The following is a 26,365-nucleotide window of genomic DNA, read 5'->3' on the forward strand; positions in this document are numbered from 1 at the left end:
TGAGATCATGGCAAACAAGAGCATCATGCTGATTTGCTCACACGAATGTTTCTGTGTCAGCTGTTAAGATGATAACCCCAAGTCCTAGAAAAGGGAAAATAGCTTTGCACCTGTTGTGTCAAACTTAGGAACTTAAGAAACATCCTTTGATGGAACGGTCCCTTAAAGCTGCCACTTTTCTACAATTAACAAAATTACTAATTTTGGGATAAGCAGGAGAAAGTCAGAATTTGAGGTTTTTAGACATATTCAACTCTCAGTTGACTGCACTAACAAAATGTGACCTTGGCAGTGATTTACGTGCTTGGTTGTGAGCGGGCCGGACAGTTTTCTGTCGCAGATTTAATGGCACTCTCCACAAATTGGAGGCCATGATGTTGGCATCATCAAGTTGGGACGGTGATGTGGGAAGCCGAGACTGGGGTGGGCTGGAGACCAGAGGGCAGGCTGGGGCCTGTACAGAGCCCCTCCTGCCTCAGGTGGTCAGGGCTCCTGGGCAGTAGGAGTAGTGGCTGAGACCAGTGGCCATAGTCCTGGGTTCAAATCCTAATTCCTCCACATCTATGCCTCAGTTTTCCTACCTGCGAAATGGGGATACTAGCACCTACCTCATAGCGGTGTCAGGAGTCCGCCCACCCAGCACACCGAGGACCCGGCCCGGAGTAAGCCCTGCCTAGCAGGTAGCAGTCCTGTGCTAGCACAGAACCCTGGCTGTGTGACTGTCGCAGCCGGAGAGAAAGCACAAGGAAGCGGTTCTCCCGTGCATTCGGGTTCTCTCATGCCCCTGGCATCCCGCCCCTGACTCTGCCTCCCTCTGTTTCAGGTGGGACCGCCGGCCCCAGGATGCCCCGGGGGTGTGGATGACCAGAGGCCCAGGCCCGGATGCCGCCGCCCCGCGAGGGCCGCTCCCCGAGGGCCGCCGGTGGCCCCGCGCCCTAGCCTCCCGACCCGGCGACCCCGCGCGCCCCGCCCCCGCCCCCGCCCGGCCGCCCAGGGGAGCGGGAGCCGCGGGAGGGAGTCTCCCGAGCCCACCGAGCGAGCGGCCACGGCGCAGGGATCCGGGGGCAGGGGCTCGGCGCCGGCCGCAAACATTCTCCCCCAGCGGCTCGGCAAGATGACCAGCCTGTTCCGCCGGAGCAGCAGCGGCGGGGGCGGCGGCGGGGGCGGCTCGGCGGGGGCGCGCGGGGCCGGGGCCGGGGCCGCCTCGCAGGAGCTCAACAACAGCCGGCCCGCCCGCCAGGTGCGCCGCCTCGAGTTCAACCAGGCCATGGACGACTTCAAGACCATGTTCCCCAACATGGATTACGACATCATCGAGTGCGTGCTGCGCGCCAACAGCGGCGCCGTGGACGCCACCATCGACCAGCTGCTGCAGATGAACCTGGAGGGCGGTGGCGGCAGCGTCTATGAGGACAGCTCCGACTCGGAGGACAGCATCCCCCCGGAGGTAGGGGCGCGCCCCCCCCATCATTCACCGGGAGGCCCGACGCTGACTGAACCTCTTAGAGGACTTGGGTTGTTAGACCTGTCTGACTTCTAACTCGCCGGTAGCCCCTTTCTCGTAGGAACCCCGGACCCAAGCCGGTCAGTGGCCTTTTATGGGCAGAAATCATGCAGTCATTCAACAAACACGGCGCACCTACTCGGTGGTGTGCCAGGCATGGTACTAGACCCCGCTCAGGGGCCATCAGAATTGAGGAGCTTGTTAAAAATGCAGACACTCGGGCCCTACTCCAACATACCGAAGTCCAGTTCCAGGCTGGGGCCCTCTAGCCTGTATTTTCCTGGAAAGGCTCCTTTTGCACTTCTGGGTGTCCACCGTGGCCAAGTCAGACCGGGTTTCTGCGGGCACAGAGCTCACAAGACTCAGGCAGTGGGAGCTGGGAGAGCGGTAAATGCTTATGGTGGGAGAAGTGGGAGCAGGAGAGGAGGATGGCTTCCCAGAGAAAGGGATAGCCAAGTTGAGGCCCAAAGAAAGAGTGGGGAGTGAGGGACAGGGTGTGCAGGCGGAGGGAAGCGCTCCTGCAAAGGCTCAGAGGTGAGACAGAGCACGGGTCACTTAGGGAGCCCGCAGCGGGACCATCTGTCAGGACCTCTGGAGTGGCAGAGACGGGGAACTTGAGAAGGCCAGGCCGTGGAGAGAGAGCATGGGGAGCCACCAAAGAGGAGGGACCTCCGACATACTAGTTAAATTCCTCTGACCAAGGCATGATGGAGGCGGCAGCAGGCAGTCCCGAGCAGGTCCCTCCTTTCTCAGCGAGGTCACTGGGGGAGAAGGGACCACCCTGCTGCCTCAGGGCCCACCTGGCCCCTCCAAGAGTCCAGTAAATGTGTGAGCCCCGGTCTCCGCAGGACCTGCCGTGCTGGGTGCAGAAGGGGCGCACAGAGTCTTTCTGTGATCGGGTCACTGCCTGCAGGGCAGCGAGAAGGTACATGTGGTGGGACATGTGGCCAGGGACAGGACGGAAGGGCCCAGCAGATGGCATTTAACTCTGCTCTTCGCTGAGTCCCATCCTGTGCCAGGCACCATCCTACAGGCTTCAGATGTATCCGTCCTTGCAGTCCTCATGCGCTTTGTGAGGCGGCATCATTATTATTATTACCCTCGTTGACAGAGAAAACCTAGACCCAGATAAGCCCGCAGATTCCTGGTCCACCCCGCCCTGCAGGCATCCAAGACCCTGTCAGCCCGAGTCCTTCTGCAGGGCGAGGCCGCTGGCCCTTCTTCCTTTAGTTGGTGCTGCCTGCGATTTCTCCCTCCAGGTGGAGGAGAAGCCCCATGGGCGATGACATCTGCCTCCTCCCCGTGTCACCTGCAGCACCCAGGACAGTCCTGGCACGTAACAGGCACCCAGGGAACGCTCGCTGAGTGAATAAGTGTTGTTCCGGTCTTTGCACAGGTTTCTTTAGTCTCTTTCTTTGGGAGACTGCTCCTTTGAACGGCCTGGATTAGCCAGTGGAAGGGGTCTCAGAAAACCCAGATCCTCTCTGTGGGAAGGAGGGGTGAGTGTGTGTGTGTGTGTGTGTGAGTGTGTGTGTGTGTGAGTGTGTGTTTGCAAATACATCCTTTTTTTTTTTAAATTAATTTATTTATTTGAGAGAGAGAGAGAGCGAGAGCACAAGTAGGCAGAGCAGCAGGCAGAGGGAGAGGGAGAAGCAGAATCTCTGCTGAGCAGGGAGCCCGATGTGGGGCTCGACCCCAGGACCCTGGGATCATGACCTGAGCTGAAGGCAGATGCTTAACCAACTGAGCCACCCAGGCACCCCCCCCCCCCTTTTTTTTAAATTTATGTATTTATTTGACAGAGAGAGAGGCAAATACATCCTTTAAGTGTGAGCTGGAAGGAAAGTATTCTGCATATTCTGACCCTTTCTGCGGTCTCGTTGATTCTGCAGTCTGGCAGGTAGGGTAGAATAATCTTTCCTCCTTTGTCCATGGCACCCGCGGGCCTGTGAATCTCCACGCGTCTTCACCATCCCCTTGATAGGCCTGCACTGGGCGTGCTCCTGTTTTTCTGAGACTCTTGCTTTCCAAATCGAGCCCCTTCTCAGCATCCCTCCGTGGCTGTTGCCCCAGACGCCCACCTTTGGGGCTCTGCCTGGCGCATCGGCAGGCAGTTCCTGAGGCAGCGGGAAGTGCTTCAGAAGATTTATGAGCAGCTGGAATGACACTAACTGCTGACTGGAAAAAGCCCCCTCGCTGGCGGCTGATGGATGGCGGGCTGGCCCGAGGGGCATCCTTGCCACAGAGAAATAGCTCCTGTCAGATCAGTGGCCTGGACCCTGGTCCCCGGAGCACCTGGCAGGCATCCATCACCCACGCTGAGTGAAGCCGCAGGGCCACAGAGCCGAAGACTTCAGCGCCCTTACAGCCCGAAGAACAACCTCAGTGTGGCTGGCGGGGTTGTGGGGAAAGAGGCCGAGGGGGGCCAGGAACACGGCTGGGGTTACTCTCCCTGGAGGCTCGGGATCAGCCTTTCTGGAGCGTGCCTGGCCTGCTGCCTGCCTCCTTGGCGGTTCCTCATTCTGCTCCAGGAGCTTCTGATGAACGTCTGGTTCTTGCAGCCCCAGGAGGCTGCTCTGAGGAGCAGGAGCGGCCGTGAGGGGAGGGGGGCCTCCTGGGGCAGCCGCACAGAGGCCTGATCTCCCTGAGTCTGGAGGCGGGAGGCTACAGGCCGCGGCCTAGGAAACCTCAAGCAGCTTCCTTCGTCCTAAGAATCCAACTCTCCCCTCCTCACCCGTGTCCCTCACACCAGCCCCTGAAGGAGAAGTTGGCCTCAAGGCCCCAGCCGGGAACCCTGTCCCTCAGAGCAGCAGGGTCTGAGGGGCAGGGAGTGCGGGCTGGGAGCAGAAGCAACACTGTTCTCTGGGTGCGCCAGGTAGTTGCTGAGCCCCTGTCCTGTGCCAGGCACCCGACGTTCCCCAGTGAGCTAGACTGGAGCTTGCAGTGTTCCCTCTCTCTCTCTCTTTCTTTTTTTTCTTGTGGAAATTTGGGCTAAGCAGAGCAGTGGCCCACAAGGCAGCTACATTCTTCTTTTTCTGCAAAAGCATCTGTTTAAATACTTTCCGCCTGAAAGGAAAGAACGTTAGTGCATTCCAGGGCGGGAGGCCTCCTCGGGTCGGGCTGGCTGTGTATGCACAAAGTGTGGCAGTGTGTGTGAGAGCATGTACGCACTTGTGTGTGTGCCGCCCACCTGCCCACCTGCCAGGGTGTCCCTGCGAGACCCTGGGTGCCCGGGCGGGGTGGGCTCAGGGCGGACAGGTGCCCGTGCCACCCGGCCCCGCCCAGGCTTGCAGAAGCAGTTTAGCGTGACTTCTGCAAACTCACTCGGGGTTAAGATGCAGGGCCTGGGGACTCTGGGGCCCACTGACAGCCTCTGAGCCCTTCCCTTGTTCTTTGGTCTTGGAAGAGATGGAACAGAAGTGGGGAGCAGAGGACAGGGAGCAGGAAGCTAAGGTGTAGGCCAGCTGGGGTGTGTCCGACCTGGGATCTCCTGGTTGATGGTCACCTCCTGCCTCCTGCCCCAGACTCCTCTGTGGATCCCTGGGGAAGGATCCAGGTCAGTCCACGGAGCAGGAACTCTGGGCCTTGCCCAGCCCTTGGCTTTTCCCTGCCCCTCTATCTGGCTTCTGGATGAAGAGAATCATCCAGGAGGGAGAGGCATCCTGGGTACTCCCCTTGCCACTGTCCGCCCTAAGAATCCAACCAGGGCGTGTGGGCATTGTGCTTGAAGGACGGATCCTTGCTGTGGAGACCATGTCCAAGTTGAAGACTCAGTTCTAAAGAGAGCATACAGCTTTGCCATGTCACTTAGCCTGGGCCTCAGTTTCCTTATCTATAAAATGGGAGTAACGAACTCTATCCTACCTTGCCAAGTTGTTTGACTTCGGGTGAGATCATTGACGTGGAGGTACTTTGAGAGAGAGTACGAATGATGTTGAAGTTATTTATCAGAAATAACCCATGTCCCGAAAACTACGCGAACCATACGTGTGCGGCTCAACGAAGTTGCCCCGGCACCCAGGGTCAGGAAACACCCACAGAGCCTGGAATCCCCCTGGTGTCTCGTCCCGGCCTGCTGCACCCCCACAGAGGTCCTCCTGCTCTGACTTCTAGCCCCGTGATTTGTTTGGCCTGTTTTTAAACCTTGCTCGGATGGATAATGCTGCTCTGAACATTCTTTTGGGGACGTGTGCTTTCATGCCCATTGAGTATGTTGGAACTGTAGGGTGAGAGGCAGCCATGCGTTCAGCTTTACAGAAAACCAAACAGTTTGGCAAAGTGGTGGCCCTATCCGTTTACACTCCCGCAGCGACGCAGCGTTCCCTTACGACGCACCCTTGCCCCCCTGGCTTTCGTCTGAATGTTATTTAAATTCAGAGAAGGATTGTTAACATGTCTTTTTTTGTTGTTGTTTCTGCTCTAGATCTTGGAAAGGACTTTGGAGCCTGACAGCTCTGATGAAGAACCCCCACCTGTCTACTCCCCGCCAGCCTATCACATGCACATGTTCGACAGGCCTTACCCTCTGGCTCCCCCCACACCACCTCCCCGGTGAGAACCCGACTCCTCTCGGAGCGCAGGGCGGTGGGGGAAAGGGATCAGGGGCTGGGGTTGAGTACAAACGCCGTGGAAAACTTGGCTGGACCCCTCAGGATATTATTCTAGCAAGAACAGGCTTCTACTGCAGCAAGAGACACTGTAGCTAGATACCAAGGAGAACTTCCACATGGGAAGGATCACCAGGGCAAACATTCGCTGAATTGCTACTCTAGGCTAGGTGCTGCGCGGAACATGAAATGGGACACGGAGTTACATAAGGCGTGGCGCTGCCTTCTGGGATCTCACAGTCAAGGCCCGTGCAAGTGGGAGAAGTGAACACAGGGAGTGTGTAGACACTTCCCCCGCTGAGCCCATGGCACGCATTGCTAATTGACCACTGGGCTCTTTCCCGCTCAGTGGAGACAGAACCTCAGAGTCCCCTTCCACGCAGCAGCTCCCAGACAGTCAGCAGTAACTGACGGGATGGATACCTATTTGCCATCCCTGGTCTAGGGATGTTGCGGGGATTTTTAGGCAATGGGAGCAAGTAAGTCTTTTTTTCCGGGATAGTTTGATAAGTGGAGGCAGAGGACTAGACTGCAGGGTCCTGGGAGACTTCTTCCAGGTGAGAGGCTCTGTAATCTGGAGGGTTCACACGAAGCCACTTGACAGCCGGGTCCCACAGTCTCTGAGGCGCTTTCCTGTGCTTCCTGTTTGTAATGGGATTGCTGGAGCCCGGGCATCTCTGTCCTAGAGCTGCAGTTCCTTCGAATGGCTCAGCGCTGGGGTGCTGAGGAGTTGGGGGGAGATGATGGGACAGGGGACTAGTCCCAGTGGATCTTTCCTTCTGGGGGTCTTGGGCACCTCAGGCCGTGGTAGTGGAGACCTCTGCTGTGCAGGTAGGGGGTAATGACCCCAGCCACCAGCTACCAAGTGCTGGGAACCAGTGAGGCTCTTTATGTATACACTGTCACGTTCTAATCCTCGAACGGCTTATGAGAGCACTGTCAGCATCCCCATTTCACAGAGGAGGAAACTAAGCCTAAGCCAGGTTTCATAACTTTCCCAACACCATGGAGCTGAGCTGTGAACTCAGGCCATTCTGATTCCAAAACCAATGTCTTCGCTGCTGTGTCTCTCACCTCCCTAATGAGAAAATTCTCTGCGATTGCAGCTCAGGGAGCTGATGGAGGCCTAGAAGGTCGCAGGACAGAGGGAACAATGTTTTAAGTCGGGAACAGGAGCAGACCTGGGGTCCTTCCTTTATTGCAGGTGGTACCAGGAGGCTCCAGTGGGGTGGGAGGCAGGGAGGGCATCGGTTGGTCTGGGTGAGGCCTTGGCAGGACTTGCGGCCTGGCATGGGTCATGGAGCCCAGAGCTAAGTGGTTTACCTTTGACTTATTATTACTTTTTTTTTAATATTCCAAGATGCTTTTGCAAAACCTCCAGTGTCTACTAGGCAAAGTGGTTCTGCCTGTTTTTCAGAAGGGAAAACTGAGGCCATAAGAGAGAGAATCCCAGGGTGAACCTGGCCTGGGTACCCAGGCCCCATCCTCCCTCTGCCCCTCTGGCTGGGCGTATAGCTGCTGTGAGGTCAGGCGCAGTGCAGCTCGGGGATGGAAGCCACCGTTGGGGGCAGGGTGACCTCAGCTCTAGATCAAGGCTTAAGAGGCCTGAGATTCAGGGCCCTGACCTGGCAATGAAGGCTTTGCTGGGCCTGGGGAGGATACAGGACAGAGAACTTGAGTTGTAGAGTCAGAAAAAAGAAAAGTGCTCTTCTACCCCCTTCTTTCAGCTGCCAAGCTTCTGATGCTTTAGGTGCTTGGCTGTGTGACCTCTGGCTCACTACTTAACCTCTCTGAGCTTCGCTCCCCTCACCTGTGGAATGGGAATACTAATCCCCAGCTCAGCAGTGCTGTGCTGTGAGGATCCAACGAGACACTATGCGTGGAGCACTTAGCATAGTCCCAGGCAGGGATCAGACCTGTCACCTGTGGTTGACTGCTCCTTCCCACCCCAGGCTGCGCAGCTGGCCTCTGAGCTCTAACATGGAATATTGAGACCAGTGGTGAAGCTTCCCTCAGAGGCCAGTGTTCAGAAGAAGCAGGGCCAGGCTCTGAGCATGTGCCCCTTTGCCCCAGGATGGCCCTGCTAGGCCAGGTCCACTCGTAGGCCATTTCCAGGGCCTCATTCAGTCTCTCTATCCAGAACATTCATTTCTAGCATTTACTGAGTCTCCTGCAGTATGCGGGTGCTGAACGATGTGTGTGATGCTGAGATGAATATAGTACTACCCTGCCCCCCTGAGGACATCAGAGGCTGGGGGAGGCATAGAACTGGGGGCAAGAAAGTCTGCCTAGAGGAACGAAGAACTCATGTCCACACGGTGTCCTGGTGAAGCAGAGGACAGGAGGGCATTTCAGGCAATGGAAACAGCGTGTGCAAAGGCCAGGAGGCAGAAGAGGGGGAACCATCCAGGAGCTTTGGGGAACTCCAGGAAATGGAATGGCCATGAGGCTGGAGAGGCGAGCTGATCACGGGGGCCTTGTGGGTCCTCTGAGGAGCTTTGGCCTTATCCTGCAGTCAGCAGGCTTAAGCTGGAGAGTGACAGGATCCGGTTAGTGTTTTAGAATCCCTGGCCACTGGGGGCCAGGCCCCTCTGCCACCTCAGGGACTGCAGATGGGGTGGGGTTTGGGAGCTTGCCCTGCTGAGACAATAGAGAGCCAGGGTGACCCCAGGCGTGAGTGCCTGAAAAGTCAGGACCCCTGGGCCCAGGTTTTGCCTGCACGATCTGTGTGTCCCTGGACAGGGCCTGACTCTCTCTGGGCCTCAGTGTCCAGTCTTTACCAAAAATCCTGCCTAGAAGGTTCATGTCTGAAATCCTTCTGGGGTCTGATGTGCCATGGGTAAACTTGGGGGTCTGATGGGGCGTGAAGTTTTAGTTTTGGGGTCCTGGTGCCCAGGCTGTGGGCCAGGAGAGCCTCCCAGCCTTCTCTCTCCTTCCCCTCCTCTAGCCTGCCCTTCCCTCTCTTTCTGGAATGAAGGAGGTCTCTGAGACCCAGAGCTACCCCTCAGCACAGGCCACCTGCCGTTTTCCCGTTGAAATTACAGCCTTGGAAGTTTTTTATTTGCCTCTCAGCTCATTTCTGACATTCCTTTCCGACCACAATGGAGTTGCCTGGGCCGCCTAGGCTCAGGGCCCCCCTGGCTCTTGCAGCTGCGGCTTACCTCATCTCTGCCTTTGCCAGCGCCAGGGCCCGGGAGGGGCTGGGCCTGACCTTCCTCGGGACCACGGTCCCAGCCGCCAGGGAAACGGTGAGGAGGGGTCCCCCGCTCCTTGTCCCCCTCCCCTCTTGGGCTCAGTAACAAATGGCTAGAGGGGTCCCAGTGCAGCTCTGGGGTTCTCCCTCCGCACTTTCCCGGGTGGCTCCAGGTGTGGTTGAGTTGGAGTGGGTACCCGGGTCCTAGGGGAAGACCCTGGAGAGGAATTCTCTGTGCTGGGGCCAACCACGGGTGGTCCCCGAGTCCCTAAGAGAGGGGGCACCCTCTCCCCCACCTTCGGCCCTTGGGAGAAGTGAAGCCTCCAACAGTGACAGAAGGCGGCAGAGTGATGTGGAGAGAGATCTGCCTAGGACTCACAGAGTCCCGGTTGGGTTTACGATGCAGGCTCTTCTGGAGCCTTCCCTCACCTGTGCCCCGGGAGGGTGGATGAGGCGGGCGGGTTCCCCTGGCTCCCACCGTGCACTTAGCAGCTTGTTATCCCCGTCTGCCGCCGCCCCCGCCCCCCCTCGCCCTGCCAGGCCACCCGCCCAAAATAGAAAAGGAAAGGAAGTTATTTCCACAGTCAGCGGCAGCCCGGAAAAGCTCCCCTCCAGTGAGGGGGCGGGCGGGATTCCTGGAGCTGGAGACAAATCAAAGCCAGGCGAGAGCGGCAGGCCCGCCGCCCCCGGCCCCGCTGCCTTCTGTGTGTGTCATTTCCCTGATTCAGCAGAACACGTGTCCTGCGGTTGCCACGCTGCAGGCCGCCGAGGCGCTGTGGGGAGCTCCCGGCCTGGCCCCGGATGGCAGGGCGGGGGCCTGGGGGTCGGGGGGGCTCCTGCCACCACTTCTCTTCCTGTCCCTGTCCCCCCCCTGCCCCGGTGGCCTCTGCCTGTGCCGACGGACCTCCGGCCAGGCACCTTGCTTATGAAGAGCTGCTCCTGAGCACCCCTTGCAACAGGAAACTTTCCATCCCCACCTTCAGTGCCCGAGACACAGCCTCACGAGGGGCTCCCGCCCACCTCGGCAGGGAGACGGTTATTCCATGAGGAAGCTCCGACCCAGAGGGGAGCAGGGTCTTGCCCAGGACCACCCTGCTGGCTGTGACTGAGCCGGAACTAGAGCCTGGATCTGCTCTACTCTGTAGGGGTCCCGCCATCCCCATGTCCCCCCACCCCAGCAAACCAACATTCGGGCAGGCCGGGCTTGGCGGCTGCTGGGTCTGGTCATGGGGAGCGCACCTGTTCCTCAGCAGCCGCGAGCTCGCACTGTGCTGGGCGCTAGGGACACGCCTGCTGTCTTTAGAGGACATTCGTAAACATCTGCACGTAAACCCATGACAGCCAGCTCGAGCGCCATGAACACTGAGGGGTCTAGGCCTAGAGACCTTGAGGGCCCGCGGTAGCCAGAGAGCAGTGACTGTCCTGGAGCTGGAGGAGCCGGGCCCTGCGGCCAGAGGCTGAGGTTAGCAGAGGCCTGATCGGGAAGATGAGAGAGAGCGCTGGGCCTTTGTCCTGGAGGCTGAGGAGGCCGCGGGAAGCTTCAGAGCAGAAATGCCCTTCTGAGCAGGATCCTGGTGTGATGGGCCGCGACTCCTGAGTTTGGGCCTGACTTTTCCCTCTTCGTTGTTACCTTTCACCCCCCAGCATCGATGTGCTGGGCTCTGGACCCGTGTCGAGCCAGAGGCGCTATCGTAACTGGAACCCACCCCTGCTGGGCAACCTCCCCGAGGACTTTCTCCGCATCCTGCCCCAGCAGCTGGACAGCATACAGGTAATGGGGGAAGCCTCCGGCTGCCTGTGCGGCATCTCTGCTTGGCCCCAGTTTGTGCCAGCCCGTTTTACTTCCTGATGTTGAAGCCCGGGCCGGGCTATTTCTGTTGCCCTGGGTTCGCAGGGAAAGAATGCTGAACCGAAAGCCTCGTTTCCTGTCTGGGCCTGGAGGTTTCCTGTTCCACCCAGGGAAGGGGACAGCCTGGAGGAGTCTGTGGCTAGAGCCATCACCCCAGGCTGGAGGGAGGCGGGCACAGGGGCAGCCAACGGCAGAGGGGCCGGCCGCCTCCCCGCCCTCCCATGGGATAGGGCCAGGGGCAGCTTCTCCCCCTGATGTGGGCAGGGCCTGAGGGGCCCTTGCGGGAAGGGGGCCTCGCCCCGAGACAGCTAGGACAGGGAGAGTTTTGAGTTTGGGCCTCCATGTGGCGCTAGTCGAGCTTTTACGCGGCTTGCAGATCACTTTCCAGGACTGTTCAGGTTGTAGATGAGGGCTGGGGTGGTCCAAGGGGGAGGAAGCATCGTTTTTAAGCCCTACTGCTTCCCCAGCAGAGAGGGCTCTGGCCCGCTGAGTTGCATTTAGGCTGACCACTAGAGCCCGATAGCAGGTGCAGGCCCCAGGGCGCGGCTGGAGGATCCTGGGAAAGGACATATGTGCACCCAGATATGCAGGGATGTTTGTGCAGCACGTGCCCTGGTGAGCAGCCAGTCAACTCGCTTGCTCCCCTCCTCAGGGTAACCCCGGGGGCTCCAAGCCCAGGAGCGGAGAGGGAGGCCTGCCCCCTGTGGCTGGACCCGGCGCCCGGGACCAGGAAAACCGCTGGAAGCAGTACCTGGAGGACGAGAGGATTGCGCTCTTCCTGCAGAACGAGGAGTTCATGAAGGAGCTGCAGCGCAACCGGGACTTCCTCCTGGCCCTGGAGAGAGGTGGTGCCCTGGGGGGGGGGCACTTGGGCCACTCCTTTGTGGCTGGGGAAGGGAGCTGGAGTCGGCTTCAGCCTTGGGGCTCAGAAGAGGCACTGAGCTGGAGGCCAACGTGGCCTTGGTCGTGTTGATACACGGCCCCCACCAAGTTACCCTGTGGGAACCCCAGAATCCTGCCAGCGGGGACACGAGTCACCAGCCAACCCTTGTCCCTCCCCTGGGACTCAGAGGAAGACACGTGTGCCTCCGTGGGCCCTCTCCTTTGCCCCGGCACATCTGCCGTGTGCCAGGCACTGGCCTTGTCCCGACGTGTCTGGGGCTGGGTCCATGGGTGCCTCGCCGAGCAGAGGATGTCAGGACAGGGGCTCTCAGGTGTTGTGGCAGTTTCGGTTGTCTTTGGCTGGGGACCTTACTCCCCAGCCTGGCTGCCTTTCCCCTTCAGGGTGGGAGTGTGTTGGGTGGGGGGATACAGTGAGGGTCCCGGTGGGAGTGTGTACGTGTGTGTATGTGACTGATGGTGTATAGTTGGGGAAGAATAAGGTGCGCAGGGAGAAGGCTGGCCCCAGCTCTGCAGCACAGAGAGAATGAGCAGCAGCAGGGGGGAGGGGCAGAGGGAGAAGCAGACTCCCCGCCGAGCAGGGAGCCCCACATGGGGCTCGATCCCAGAACCCTAAGATCATGACCTGAGCCAAAGGCAGATGCTTAACCGACTGAGCCACCCAGGCGCCCCTTATTTTATTTTATTTTTTAAAGATTATTTATTTATTTGAGAGAGAGAGAGTGCAGGGGAGGGAACAAAGGGAGAGGGAGAGAATACCAAGCAGACTCCCTGCCAAGCATGGAGCCCGGACATGGGGCTCAATCCCACAACCCCGAGATCATGACCCTAGTGGAAAGAGTCAGATGCTGAACCGACTGAGCCACCCGGGCGCCCCAGGGTCTTTCCTTTTAAATGAAGGATTGGACTGTGTGATCTCTCAGGGTCCTTCTAAGTGTGATGTTCTACCGTTGCAGGTGCCTGTCAGGCCGTAGTTTCTATGGTACAGCTGGTTCTTGGAGAGCTGGGAGACACGTGTGCACATATTTTGTGTGCATCATGTGAGATTTGGGGGCTTGGCCTCCAACAGCCTCCTGCATCTCGGCCCAGGGTGCCACTGGGAGAGAGCTCACTGTCCTGACAGGAATGTGATCCTTTTCCAGATCGTTTGAAATACGAGTCCCAGAAATCCAAATCCAGCAGCAGCGTGGCTGTGGGAAACGACTTTGGCTTTCCTTCTCCTGCCCCAGGTAACCTTGCCTTCCTGGGAGAGAGGCCTGGAGGGCAGAGAGGCTCATGCCGCCCCCCGCCCCCCTTGTGCTTTGCATATTTGGAGTTTGGGGATAGGGAGGGGAAACAGGCTGGAGGGGCAGGGTCTGAGCCCACCACCCAGCCCACCACCGCACTCCTTCGACTGATGTGACCCCTCCACTTGGCAGACCTGGACTCTTGCCAATCCAGCAGCTGCTGGAGCCCCCTTGGGGTTGGCTAAAGCCTGGCTGAACTGCTCATAATGCGCCTGGAGCATGGGCAAGAAGGGGACATGCCACAGCACACATGTCCCATGGTGGGTGGGCTCAGGAAGGACTCAGAGACTTCCAAGGCTTGATCTCTGCCCTGGGGGAGCTTATGGTCTTCTGGGGAATGCAGGAGAAACATTCAAGACATGGCTAGAACAAACCAGCAAAGCTGAGGACATACTTACTGATGATCACAGCTGCTCACGGTGAGGAGAAGGGCAGGGTTTGTTCATTCATTAGCTGAGGCTGTATCTGCCCTGGCCAGGCCCCACCCGAGTGCTGGAGGAAGAGAATTTTGAGCTTCACGTCCAAGATGGTGAGAAGCAAGAATTGCCTCAATAGAGGGCCAGGCCCCTCCAGGAGCCCTAACCCACTGAAGGAGGGCCAGGAATGGACAGCAGCCTATTGGGATGCACAAACAAGGGTTAAGCTGGAGCTGAGAACCTGGGCAGAGAGGGCCAGAAGGCCTGGGTTCCATACTTGATCCCTGCCCCCGTGTCCCTGTGTGTGCCTCGTGGCCCCTAGCCGGCCAGTGCTTCCATCCATACTAGGCTGCTCACTGCAGAGAAGGTAGCAGCAGGGGCAGCTTTTGCCCAAAGCAGACCTTACATCACATAGTGGAGTGGGGTGGAGGAGCAGAAGGATGGGGAGCTCAGCTGATCCCAGCTCAAAGAGAGAAAATCCCGTGGAACTGATTCATAAGCAACAGGCTTGGAGCTTAGGCCCCACCAGATGTGCATCTGGGAGTTTTAACGACAGTCTCTCATCCTTGATCCTGAGTGAACTAGACACACCAGGGCTGCTGAGATGGATCATAATGACTCAGAGGGGACTTAGCAGGCAAGGTGACTTGGGATTAGCCGAGTTGCAGGGTGGGGAGCAGGGGCTTTAGAAGGGCAGCTAGAGACGTAAGTGGGCGCTGAGTGAGCGGGGAGACTCTAGGTGGGCCATTTGGGTTTATTCTCATTCCTCTGTCAAATGAGTCAGAAACTTCATGTCTGGAGGGAGTATCAGAGGGACTGAGCCAGGCAGGAAGAAGAAGGGAACTGTCATGGGCAAAGGCCTGCTTTGTGCCCACACCTCCCTTCCATTCCCGTATTAACTCTCACACCGGGTCGGGGTGCAGGCCAGTCACTGCGTGCTGACGAATATATACCAGCCAAGTTCAGGGTGCAGGGGAAGCCCCAGTGCTTAGCGTCGGGTGACTTCATGATGTAAATACTCCCACCATGACTGATTCCAAGCTACCAGCATGACCTCATGGAACTCGGAGTTGGTCAGAGAAGCGGAGAGTTGGAAGCCGGTGTGAGCCGGCCTCCATGCATGCAGTGGACCATACCACGGCCCTGCTTTTGACACACAGAAGCCAAGCAAGGCTCGGTGGAGAAAGAAGTACTCCTCAAATCCTTAGTGTCTTTAGGGAAGAAGCCTGATCTTTTGCCCCCTTCCTCAGATGGAAGGGTTGGGCTGAACCCCTGTCCTGGTGGGGCCAGCCCTGGCCCACTCTCCCCCCTCACCCCCCCACCCCGCTCCGGGAGGGCCTTGGGCAGCTGCTCTCCCTCTCCAACCGGCCCTCAGGGGTGTCTTCCCCTTTCAGGAGCCGGTGACACCAATCCTGCTGTGTCTGAAGATGCCTTATTCAGGGACAAGTTGAAACACATGGGAAAATGTGAGTCCAGCCTATGCCCCCTCCCCATCTGTTCTAAGACGGGCCCTGTGGCCTCATGGGAGGGAGGGAGCCACCAGGAGTTTTGAATACACAGCGGACTCTGGGTGAACCGAAGTGACATTTTAATCGCAGGCTGGCTCCCTCCGCCTTCCTGCCTCACTTCCCTCTGCAGCCGAGTCTGGATACAAACTCAGTTTTAAATCCTCTTGAGCCAGCTGTCTGCAGAAAAATAATAATGTGCTGCACCACCCCCCACTCCCACCCCCGTTTTAGAGTTCACGTCCTTTGTGGCTTGAGGGGACTTGGCCAGGCCTGATGAGTGGGGAGGCCCGTGCTAAGCCCACTTTCTGTGGGCAGGAGGCCCGAGGGTTTGTGACCTCTTCCCACAAAGTCCTGCCAGCCGGGGCCGCACCTACCCTTCCTCCTCCCCGCCCTACCACACAACCATGTGTGAATGAGGCTGCCATCCTTCCAGGCTCCATTTCAGGGAAAATCTCGGATTAGTCATGGAAATCCCAGAACCAACTCTGGAGGTGGCGAGGGGGGCGGGGGAGGCGGCGGGAAAGACAGCCAGGACGCGTTGCTGTCTGTCGCCGCTGGGGCAGGAATACCCGGATCTCGGGCTGCCTGCCCGGGCCGGCCCCGCTCTCGGTGGCCTATGCTGCCCCTGCAGGCCGGCCCCGGATGGCAGCCCCCCTGCTGGGGGGGCGGGGGGGGCGGGGGGGGCGGGGCGCTCCCCTCCCCGCTGCATTCCTGTCGCCCCGCCGCCTGCCCCCACCGCGGGCCGGCCCTGCAGCTGCGGCTCACGGGTCTCTCTGCCCCAGCCACCCGGAGGAAGCTGTTCGAGCTGGCCAGGGCCTTCTCCGAGAAGACCAGGATGAGGAAGTCAAAGAGGAAACACTTGTCCAAGCACCAGTCGTATCCTTTCCGGCCTGGCGCAGGGCAGGGGCGTGGGTGCTGAGGGCGCTGACCCCCTGGCCCGACTCTCGAGGCTGCTCCCTCCCCAGGGGCTGGGGCTGGGACGGGCTCTGCAGCCACCTGCCTCCTCCGTGTGCCCCGAAGCCAGCCCACCGCCCGGCCTGGAGCCCCATGACCGGGCTGGGGAACAGGCCAGCGTCTCCCAGTTCCTTCTGTGGGCTCCCGAGTTGTCCCACGACACCCTTCACTTTCTGGCTGGGCTCATCTACTCTTGGTAGAAGACGTGGTTCTTCCACTGAAATCGGCAAACCTCTCACTAGTTTCTTGAGTTGAATTCATCCATAGATCTTGCTGCCTCCCCATTTCAAGCACGTTGGGCCTGCCTTCTTGCTTTCATTTCTTGAATAAAAATAAGGTTCTCCACCTTTTAACCCAGACTCCTACCCATGCTTGTTACACGGGCCCAGGATATTAGAAGCCGAACAGCCAGAGGGGAACAGGGAGGAACTCCCTTCTCCATGCCCAGAGATGGGAGCTGGGTGAGAAAGTCAGGACCTGGCTGCTCACCTGATCCCGAGGAAAGGAGGCTTTGGGGAGGGTTGGGAAATAATGCTAGAAGCCTCCTGAGCTGGGAGTGGGTGGTAGAGGCCAGGGACAGGGACTGGTAGAAGTAGGAGGATGATGGCAGTGCCCCCCCGTCCCTGAGACAGTTTTCCTGAATGGCCTGGCAGGCTGGGAGCTGCGGTGTCCACGGCTAATCTCCTGGACGACGTGGAGGGCCACACTTGTGGTGAGGCCAGGAGGGCAGGGGAGCTTGAGCTCTAAGTTGCTTGTCATCGGGGACCCTCCCAAGAGGAGGGCCCGGGTATTTTGTGGGTGGACCCAACCTGGGGGACACATCGTGGGTAGGTGGGCAGGTGACCCAAAGAAATGGGTCTTCCCACTTGGTTCATATTGCCTCTCCCTTCCTTCCACTCCCGAAAGGGGGCCCCAGCTCTACCTCCACCTAGATCTCTCCCTGGAGCACAAAGTGTCAGGTGCTGTTTCTGGGTCTCTTCTCTGGGGTGGGAGGGGGCAGTCAGGCCTACCCACGTGGAGGGGCCTCACCTGGACAACCAAGCGCTGCGCAGTTTCAGTCCCTGGGCCCAGAGGCCATTCAGCGTTCATCCAGTTCCTCCCAAAGGCCATGTGGGCCAGAAGACACTGCCTTAGACCCTAGCAGGCCCATAGCTGAAGCTGATCCTCATGCCTCAGAGCAGAGGGGCCCTTTGGTGGTCAGGAGACATCCAGAAACGAGGGCTAGGAGGGTCTTAGAGGCCATGTGGAGGGTACCACTTCCCCACCCATTCTACAGATGGGCAAGCTGAGGGAAGAACTTGTCCGAGCTCAGTGACGGAGCCAGGCCAGCAGCCAGGTGTCCTAACCCCACACTGTGCCCTGGTGCCTCTCAGCACACCCACATGTCCCCACCCCACCCCACCCCAGGTTCAGCATGTGCCCCAGCAAACAAAGGGGATGGAGAGTGTTGGGTCAGCTCTTGCCCAGCCCAGGGGCACGCCTGATGAGGCCCTGCATGGTGGAACATGAGGCAACTTCCCTCTGCTTTTCAGATGAAGACTTCCGGGGACGGCGACACGAGGCACCCAAGGTGGAGGAAGCCCTACGGGAAGGACAATAAGAGGTAAGGCCTGGAGCCTGCCATGCCCCGTACCCCGGGGGTTTTCCCAGGGATCCAGAGGCATTGGGCTCAGGCAACTGGATGGCACAGATCCGGGTTTTCTTCCCTTGTCATTGTGGCAGGGGACATGGTCTTCTGCATGAAAACCAGCCTTTTGCGTTTCCTTATTTTTTTTGGTAATTCATTTAGCAAAGTAATCACACTTGCCTGTGCCAGATCCTGGGAACAAGGGGGAAAAAGTCAGCTTTGACCTTGAGAGTTGACAGCCCATTTGAAAGACAGGACATATACTGCACAGTAAGGGGACGACTTAGGAAAACTTGAAGTGGCCTCCCCACAGCCGTGCACACACAGAACTGTCCCATTGCCTGCTTGGGTTGGGTGGCGTAGGATCTGCCACAACCACATGAAGAAACAGTCTCCCTCCAGGCAGCTCTGTTGCTGGCTGGAGCCGTGGGCCCTCGGGCTTCTCCTTCTCTTCTGTGCATCCCTGGGGACGAAGCAGGGAATGTCAGCAGCCCCTCGGGGGCTCAGTAGAACCTGTTCCCTTTTCCGGCCCCCCTCCCCATCAGGAGGCGACCCGCCCACCCTTCCCCAAGCCGCTGTCCTGGTCCCAGTGGCCAGCATCTACAGGGCTTTCCCCTGCCGAGCGGACAGTGTGGTAGGTGTGGCCCTGTCTCACGCTATGAAGAAACGGCTAGCTGCTGCCCTCGGGATAGTTGTCGTGGAGGTGGATCAACCAGCCCGGGCGGCTGGCCTTCACACCTAGCTGACTGCCTCCCACATCCCCCAGGATGCCGAAGCTGGGGCCATCCTCAGGCGCGGAGCTGCACCCGCGATCCCCACTGGCCCAGGGTGCCCCCATACAGCCGGCTGGGGTGAAGGCCCCCACTCGCACTCGGTTGCTGCCATTCCCTCCCCTTTCCACCGCCCCTCTCCCCCAGGAAAACGTGTCTGCTCCAAAGCCGCCCACACATCAGGACCTTGCCATCATTCCTTCTCTCCTGAGTTGTCCAGCTTTTCCCTTTCTAGCTCCTTCCTCAAGTCTACACCCTCCTCCTCCTCCCCATCTTCAAAACCAAGAGGTTTCACTATTTTCCTTCATTGCCCAACTTGCGAAAAAATGGCATCGTCTCTCACCCATTGCAGGTTCGCAGCCCTCCCACCACCCCCAGATTGCTGCAGGAAGGTCACCCCAGGGCCAGGTCCTTCCGTTCTGCATCCTCTGGTGCTCCCTTCTGCATGCCATGCCCACTGTCTTTCTTGAAACTGCTCCCCGCCCACCCCTGTGGCCCAGGAGTCCTGGGCCTTCTTCCTATCTGCTCTTTATCCTCCGCACTGCTCCCGGGGCTCCTCCCAGTGCCACAGGCCCAGCTCTCCCGGGAGCTCTGCCCTTGACCCTCTCGCTGCCACTCTCTGGCAGTTCACCACCCTCCTTCCTAGCAACAGCAAGACCCCCGTGCAGTGGGCCCCTCCCTCTGACCCTCCGTCTCAGGCAGTCCTCCACATCCACTCTGCATCCCAGCTGTGCCCACGACCATCTTTCCAGCCCTGGGTCTGAAGTCATTGGAAGCCAGACAGCATCTTCTCCGGACTTGCCCATTTCATTTCTCCTCTCCCTTCCACCCTGCGCTGGTAGACTCGCATCGCCTGGTTCGCAGCTGCTAGTGTGGTTCCCGGCCCTGACTCTGTTCACCCGTCCCCAGGACACCACTCTTCTGCCCTTTCTCCCTTGCTCTTGGAGTGAGCCCTCCTAGTAGAGGCTTACAAACTCCTCGGCCTGGTGTGTGGGGCCTACCAAATTAAGACCCTAATTTATTTTCTGCCCCTATGGGTCCCCTTGGTGCAGCCCCTCTGAGCCGCTGCCGTATCCCAGAACGGGCTGGCCACTTCCCCACCTCTGAGCCCTCCCTATACGCTTGCTTCCGCCTGGACTTCAGCCCCCAACTCTTGCTCTGGCTGCCAGAGGCCCTGCTCCTGCTGTTCCTGGAGCTTGGATGTGGGGGGCGGGACATGACCTCGGGCAGAGTTCCAAGGCTGGCATAGAGTCCCTGGAAGAAGGAGAGGGCGCCTGTCTTTGGGACCTTCTGCCTAAAACCATCTCTACAGGGACCGCTGACAAGGAAAGACCACTGGGCTCTATTGAAAAAGGCTTCTTCCCTCTCTTTTCCCCAGCAGATGCCGGTGCTTCCTCCTTGCCGGAGATGGTCTGACCTGGTGGGGGCAGCCGGAGAGCCAAACCGGCCCCCGGCGGAAGGGCCCAGCTGCCGCCGGACAGATGGCGCCGAGGACTGAGGCCTGGTGATTCTTCAGCCACGTCCAGCCCCGCCACTGCCACTGTCACTGCCACTTTCCAGGGGACTTAGAACTTTGGAGTTTTGTGCTGTGATTGGAGGAAGGACCTGGGGCCCCGGGGGCAGCTGCCAGTCCTAGCCCCTTTTGTAGCCAGGCTGTTCTATGGGCAATGAGTGGAAGTGCAGGAACTCCCACCACTGTTCCCCCCCTCCACCATCCCCACCTCCGCCACCTTAAAAAAATCCCAGAAAAAAGGCAAAGATTGGAGTACCCAAAAGGGCAGGATGGTGAAGCCCCTGAAGGTGGAGCCCCTGCCCCTCTCCTTTCCCCATCTCTCCTGGGTCACAGACCCTGCCTGACCCCCTATCCCCATCCCCAGCTCCCTTCTGGGCACCTTGGGCCCTTTATTCCCATGGCTTCCTGCATCTCAGCCTTCCCCCCGCAGGGCTGCAGACCCTTGGTACAAGCCCTGGACAGAGCCCTGGGTGGGAGAGCGCCGGGCAGTCACTCAGGCTCCCTCTGAGGAGTGATGGGCCACTGTAGAGAGTTAGCTCCTGACCGACCACCCTGCCAGGGCCCCACCAGCTGCCTCTGTTAGGGGTTGGCATGGCCCCCAGCAGGGATGGGGAGGGGGCCACCCCGGAGCTGGAGGAGTCTGGCTAGCCAGGAGTGTTCTTGACTGTGGCAGAAGACAAAAGGCAGTTCTGGATGGGACCCTGCAGTCACTCAACAGTGGGGGCTCCTGGGGGTGGGGTGGGGGGGCTCTGAGTAGAAGTCCTGCTGTCACTAAGGGTGGGCAGCAGCAGGTTCTGAGGTGACCCTTGAGAAAGTGCAGGACTGAGGGGCGAGGAGATGAGGCTGCCAGCCCCGATGGGGGCGCCTGGGGCGGACGGGCTTGCTGGGTGCCTGTTGCCGAGAACGAGAAGGGGAATGACGTGAGGAGGCGCGCTCGGCTTCCACAAGCCTTAGCGGGCACCCAGCACTGCCGGCGGGAGGCGGCTGGCCCGGTCTCTCCGGCCAGCCTCCGGGACGGGAGCGCGCTGACCTCTCCGGAGGAGAGCCGGGGAGCCTGGGCCGGCACGAGGGGGTCCCCTCCCGCGCCCCCCCAGCAGCGGGGAGCCAGCCCAGCCCAAGCGCGGGGTGGGGGGGGTTGGGAGCGGGAGCCCGGCCGTCACCCCGAGATAATGAGGGCGTGGCGGGCGCCATGGCACCTCGTTCCGCTGAGGCCCCGCTTCCCCGGCGCGCGCGGCGGAGGGGCGGCCCCTGGGGGCTGGGGGGACGGGACGCGCCGCCGCGGAGCCTGACCAAGTGTGGCGGCCGCGCGGGGCCTGGGGCGCTGGCGCGGGGCCGCCCGCCCTCCGCTGCTCCCTGCGATCCGGCCCCGTGCTTCCCCGACCCCGAGGAGCCCCCGGGCCGCCAGGCCGAGCTCCAGACGCTCCGGCCCCGGGGGCAGAGGAGAGGCCTCCGGGCTGTGGCCCGGACCCCTCCCAGCGCATGGCGGGGACGCCCCAGCCCAAGTCTGTGTGTGTGGCTTTGTTAGTCGTTGTTTCTCCTATGTGTGGGTTTTTTTCTTGGAGCTGTTTCATAGGAATTCCTGTAATAAAGACTTGGTGTTCTCTTGGTGCTCTGATGCGGCCGGCGGTGTGGGCTGGACCCTTCTCTTCTTGCCCCGGGCAGGGTTTGGCCCCCCTCCCCGCACCCCCCCCCCCCCCCGGCCCCAACCGGTTAACCCGCAGCGTGTGTAAGGCCCCAAGGCTCATCCCTGGCCGCAGTGCACTCAGGAGGGGACACCTGCTACCCGCACAGCAGGCTCCCCCACCTGGCTTCGCTAAGCGCGGGCGCTTTCCTGCCTGCCCTGGGAAAGTAAACCGCTAGCTGATAGGCGAAGGAAAACACCAAGGGGAAAAGCCGGTCTGTCCGGAAAGCTCCAGCCCGTCACTTCCCCAAATAAACAGAAAGCTTCTGGAGTAAGGCTGAGGGGAGGCTGCAGGGATGTGCAATGTCAGACTTCAAAGGCCCGCAGAGATCTTCCCCTGCAAGTACCTCTAGCTTTCCCCTAGGCCGCAGCTCTGCCGGACTACCGCCCATGCCAGGGAACTCACCGCCAAAAGAAGAAGCTGGTGCCCTTTCCAGACAGCAGTTCTCAAGGTTAAAAAGTTCTTGTGTTGAGCCCAAAGGTTTCCTTGTGGCTTCCACCCACACATCTTGTTTCTGGGCTCCCAGTTACCCAGGCCAAGGCCACCGCTCTTACCCCCATGCCACATTTGAACGAAGTGTCTGGAGGAACAATGCGGGTCCCTCCTGCCCTCCTTAGAAAGAGGTTCTCCCTCACTCCCAGGCGGACCGAGGGGGGACAGCTGGTGATGCTCTCTCCATACCTACTGTTTGCACGTGGACAAACCAAGCTTATTCTTTAACCTAACCCTACTCTGTGCATTTTTTTAAAAAAGATTTTATTTTTAAGTAATCTCTATGCCCATCGTAGGGCTTGAACTTACAACCGAGAGATCCAGAATCATGTGCTCTACTGACTGAGCCCGCCAGGCACCCTGGCCCTATGCTGATAGGTGTGTAATCCCCAGAGCATAGTACTGACACCTAGGAACTTGTTAGGAATGCCAGTTCTCAGCCCTACCCTAGACATACTGAGTCGGAGACTCAGGGAGTGTTGCCCAGCAATCTGATTCTTGTGTTTGGGAGACACAGAGCCAGGCCACTACCTAGTACTGGCTGCACAGAATTACCTGAGTGCTTAAAAAAAAAAAAAAAATCCTGATGCTCAGTACCCCAGTCCAATTAAATCAACAACCATGGAGTGATTTATTTTAAAGCTCCTCAGGTAATTTAAATTTGCAATCAAGTTGGAGGACCGGCACACTGGGAAGTCTGGTAGGTGTTTCATATTAGCTCAATTAATCTTACCCAATAATGGCCACTTTATGGATGATGAAATGACAATTCAGAAACGTTAAGTAACTGGCAATATTGCAGAGCTAGCAAGGTGTGGAGCCAGAAACAGGGCCCCGGGCAGCCTGATTCCAAAACCTCTGTTCTATGCTCTCTAGCCCTGCCGCTCAAAGTGGGCTCATGCGCCCGCAGCACTAGTGACACCTGGGGCCCTACTCCAGATCTACTGAATCTGAAACTGTGAATATTTTAACAAGCCCTCCAGATGATTCTGATACATGCCAAGTTTGAGAAGCACAGTTCTACAACCTTACTACTCAAAATTTGTGCTAGGTACCGGCAGCATTTGTATCATCTGGAGCTTGATAGAAACACAGAATTTCAGGGTCTACCCTAGACCTACTGGATTAGAATGTCCGTTTTAACAAACTCTTCAGGTGACTTGAATGCACATTGAGGCTGGAGAAACACCACTCTAGAATACTGGTTCTCAAACTTGCTGTACATTGGAATTATTCTCTCTCTCTCTATGCCCAACATGGAGCTGGAACCCATGACCCCGAGATCAAGCGTTGCACGCTCTTTTGACTCACCCAGCCAGGTGCTTCATATTGGAATTATTTCTGAAATTTGGGTCTCATTCTCAAAAGATTCTGATTTCATTGGTTTGGGATTTAGATTGTACATCTGGGAATCAGATTGCAAAAGCTCCTCTGGTGGTTCTAATATGCAGCAAAGTTTGATAACCATTCACCCTTTTGCCTTTTAGTGTAGCTGACTGAAGGTGACTGTAACCAGAGAGGGGATGTGGGGAGAGGAGGCAAAGAGAGCTTCCCAGATCCAACAGGAAGATGAAGATGCACAGCAGATGAAGCCTCTGCTCCATGATGAGTCCCTCCGTGTCGAGCAGTGTCCTCCTAGGACCTAGGAGGGAGTCCGGCTCTGCCAGACGACCCCCTTATCCATCTGCCCTCACATGCCAGGCTCATCGGCAGATGTTGGGCTCCTGGTACCCATAAGGTGATACTTGGAGAGTTACCTCCTGGAAAAGTGCTGTGCTGGGCTATCTGGAGTTCTGGTCCAGCCAGTGCCCCTCCCGCTTTGTGTGCTTCAGTGTCTCTAGGGCTGAGCCCCAACTTTCGAGGAGATCATGGGTCTGGAGAATACTGTGCCCAGAACTGGCCTGGTTATTACCATGCTGGGGGCTCAACCCTCCCTCTGTTCTCTTGAGGCAGCTGGTAGGGGGTTGAGGTTGGAGGAAGGATGGAGAATTTGGTTTGCAGAAGGCAGGCAAGGCATGGGATGATGAAGATGATAGCGGCTTACTGAGTGCCCTCTGTATGCAAATTTTGGGGGGTGCTTTATATACATTATTTTACCTAATCCCCACAACTATTATGTGAAATCAGTATTATCACTCCTATTTCACAGATCAGGAAACTGAGGCACAGAGATGTTAAGGTCCTTACTCAACATGACCCTCAGTAAGTGGTAGTACTCACTACCCAGGCAGTTGAACTCCCAAACTGGTGCCTAAACACTAAGCTATATATTGGGGGGGGGGAACAGGTGATAAGACCTAGAACTCCTCCATAGATGCAATCTGCTGAGCACAGAAAGGTCTCCCTGATTAAAAACATTTCCATAGTGATGTGTATCCAACACTGTGCCTGGAACTCACCTATTAGCACCCTTTATTTGGTTTTAAAAACAATCTCTTAGCATTTCCATTAAATGGAAAATATGCTATTTAGAGAGAAGCACATGAACTCTTTTGCCCATTATCACAGCACAGATTAATTTGTTGGATTAGCTGGCTAGGCCATCTGGAGGAAGATTTAGAAATTTCTGGAGATGGGCGGGGGCCTGGCTGGGGTTGAAGAGGGCTGTGTAAATCTACTGCCACCTGGTGGTCTCTCTTAGAATTGGCCATTGAGAGGCCAACATCATTCTCCCAGAAGGAAGTGAGCACCTGTTTGGCCAGAGACCAAAGAGACAGAAGGGAATTTACTCTATTTTCATGGTTATGTGTTTTGCAAATTTTGCAAAACAAAGATATTTTTGTGCTTTTTTTTTCCTTAAAAGAGCCACTAAGATTACATAAGCTTGAGGCCCCACAAAACCAGCAGCCACCCTGTCATTTCTAGAGATTAAAGAGTCACAATTCTTTATCAGGTCAAGAGGATTATTCCAGGAACTCTGAAGTGAGGGGCTGCAAAGCTCAGCACAAACTCAGCTGGCTACGTCCTTCTTACTCAAAGTGTGCTCTGTGGACACAGTGACCAACTGTCCTGGTTTTCCAGGTCTAAACGTCCCTCGGATGTGCTGAGTTTCAATGCTAAAACTGGGAGAGTCCCAGGACTTGGGCCAGTTGGTTGCCCTAGCTGCAGATTAGCAACATTGGCATCAACTTGGGAGACTGTTCGAAATTCAGCGTTTGGGTCCTCACCCCAGACCGCCTGAGTCACGATCTGCATTTTCCAAGATCTTGGGAGGTTCAGGTGCACATTAAGGATGGAGTTGCTCTGCCTTCCACAAGAAAAGAGGGGCCGGGGCGCCTGGGTGGCTCAGTCGTTAAGCGCCTGCCTTCGGCTCGGGTCATGGTCCCAGGGTCCTGGGATCGAGCCCCACTTCGGGCTCCCTGCTCGGCGGGGAGTCTGCTTCTCCCTCTCCCACTCCCCCTGCTTGTGTTCCTGCTCTTGCTATCTCTCTATCAAATAAATAAATAAAATCTTTAAAAAAAAAAGAAAGAAAAGAGGGGCCCACAGCAGCCTGAAACATCTGCCTTCAAGGGTCGCATCCTCTGCTGGGAAAGCTCCAGAGTGATTCCAATTGCCCTTTAATTCCAATAATAAAAGGCCAGATTGTTGCTTCAGGCCCAGCTGGCTCCCGTTTTCTTGGCTACAAAAGGAGCCACGGTGATGCAGAGTGGGTAGAAGCATAAAGTGCTTCTCTTTCCTCTGCTCGAACTGGATTCTTGTTGGGGGCAAGACTGTTGGCCGAAGAAATGAATGGGCAGCTGTGTGAACATGCTTTGCAAATTGTTAGGTGTGATTTAATAAATTGTGATTCGTTGCTCTTAAATGTGGAATGGTCAGAAAACATCATCATCTTATTTATCGAGCCTACACACTAGGCACTGTTTTAATACTCTGAAGATACTGACCTACTGACTCCTCACAACAAGGCTATATGGTGGGTGCTACGATTATGCCCATTTTGCAGATAACAAAGCTGAGGCCCAGGGGTTTGTAAAATGGGTCTGTCAGTGAGGTACAGAGGATAGCCAGAACTAGAAATGACTAGGTTCATGGTGTGTGTGTGTGGGGGGGGGGGGGAGGTGTGG

At 57.6% G+C, this 26,365-nt stretch overlaps 1 protein-coding gene across 4 annotated transcripts in view; it reads left to right on the forward strand.

Moving 5' to 3' along the window:
* CUEDC1 (CUE domain containing 1) overlaps positions 1-21,730 on the forward strand; it is an 81,745-nt gene extending 60,015 nt beyond the window's left edge. Inside the window, exons 3-12 of one of the 4 annotated variants that reach the window (XM_078064841.1) lie at positions 824-1,447; positions 5,928-6,055; positions 10,949-11,075; positions 11,806-11,998; positions 13,196-13,282; positions 15,150-15,221; positions 16,046-16,139; positions 16,871-16,929; positions 17,750-17,820; positions 19,993-21,730. In XM_078064841.1, coding sequence (XP_077920967.1) covers positions 1,115-1,447; positions 5,928-6,055; positions 10,949-11,075; positions 11,806-11,998; positions 13,196-13,282; positions 15,150-15,221; positions 16,046-16,139; positions 16,871-16,929; positions 17,750-17,817 — 1,161 coding nt within the window. In that variant the 5' untranslated portion in view covers positions 824-1,114 and the 3' untranslated portion in view covers positions 17,818-17,820; positions 19,993-21,730. The remainder of the gene's footprint in view (positions 1-823; positions 1,448-5,927; positions 6,056-10,948; positions 11,076-11,805; positions 11,999-13,195; positions 13,283-15,149; positions 15,222-16,045; positions 16,140-16,870; positions 16,930-17,749; positions 17,821-19,992) is intronic. The other 3 variants (XM_078064846.1, XM_078064854.1, XM_078064859.1) reach the window with 3 other exon arrangements.
* Positions 21,731-26,365: the final 4,635 nt, after the last annotated feature.

The sequence above is a fragment of the Halichoerus grypus genome, chromosome 2, assembly GCF_964656455.1.
Source record: "Halichoerus grypus chromosome 2, mHalGry1.hap1.1, whole genome shotgun sequence".
NCBI lineage: Eukaryota > Metazoa > Chordata > Mammalia > Carnivora > Phocidae > Halichoerus > Halichoerus grypus.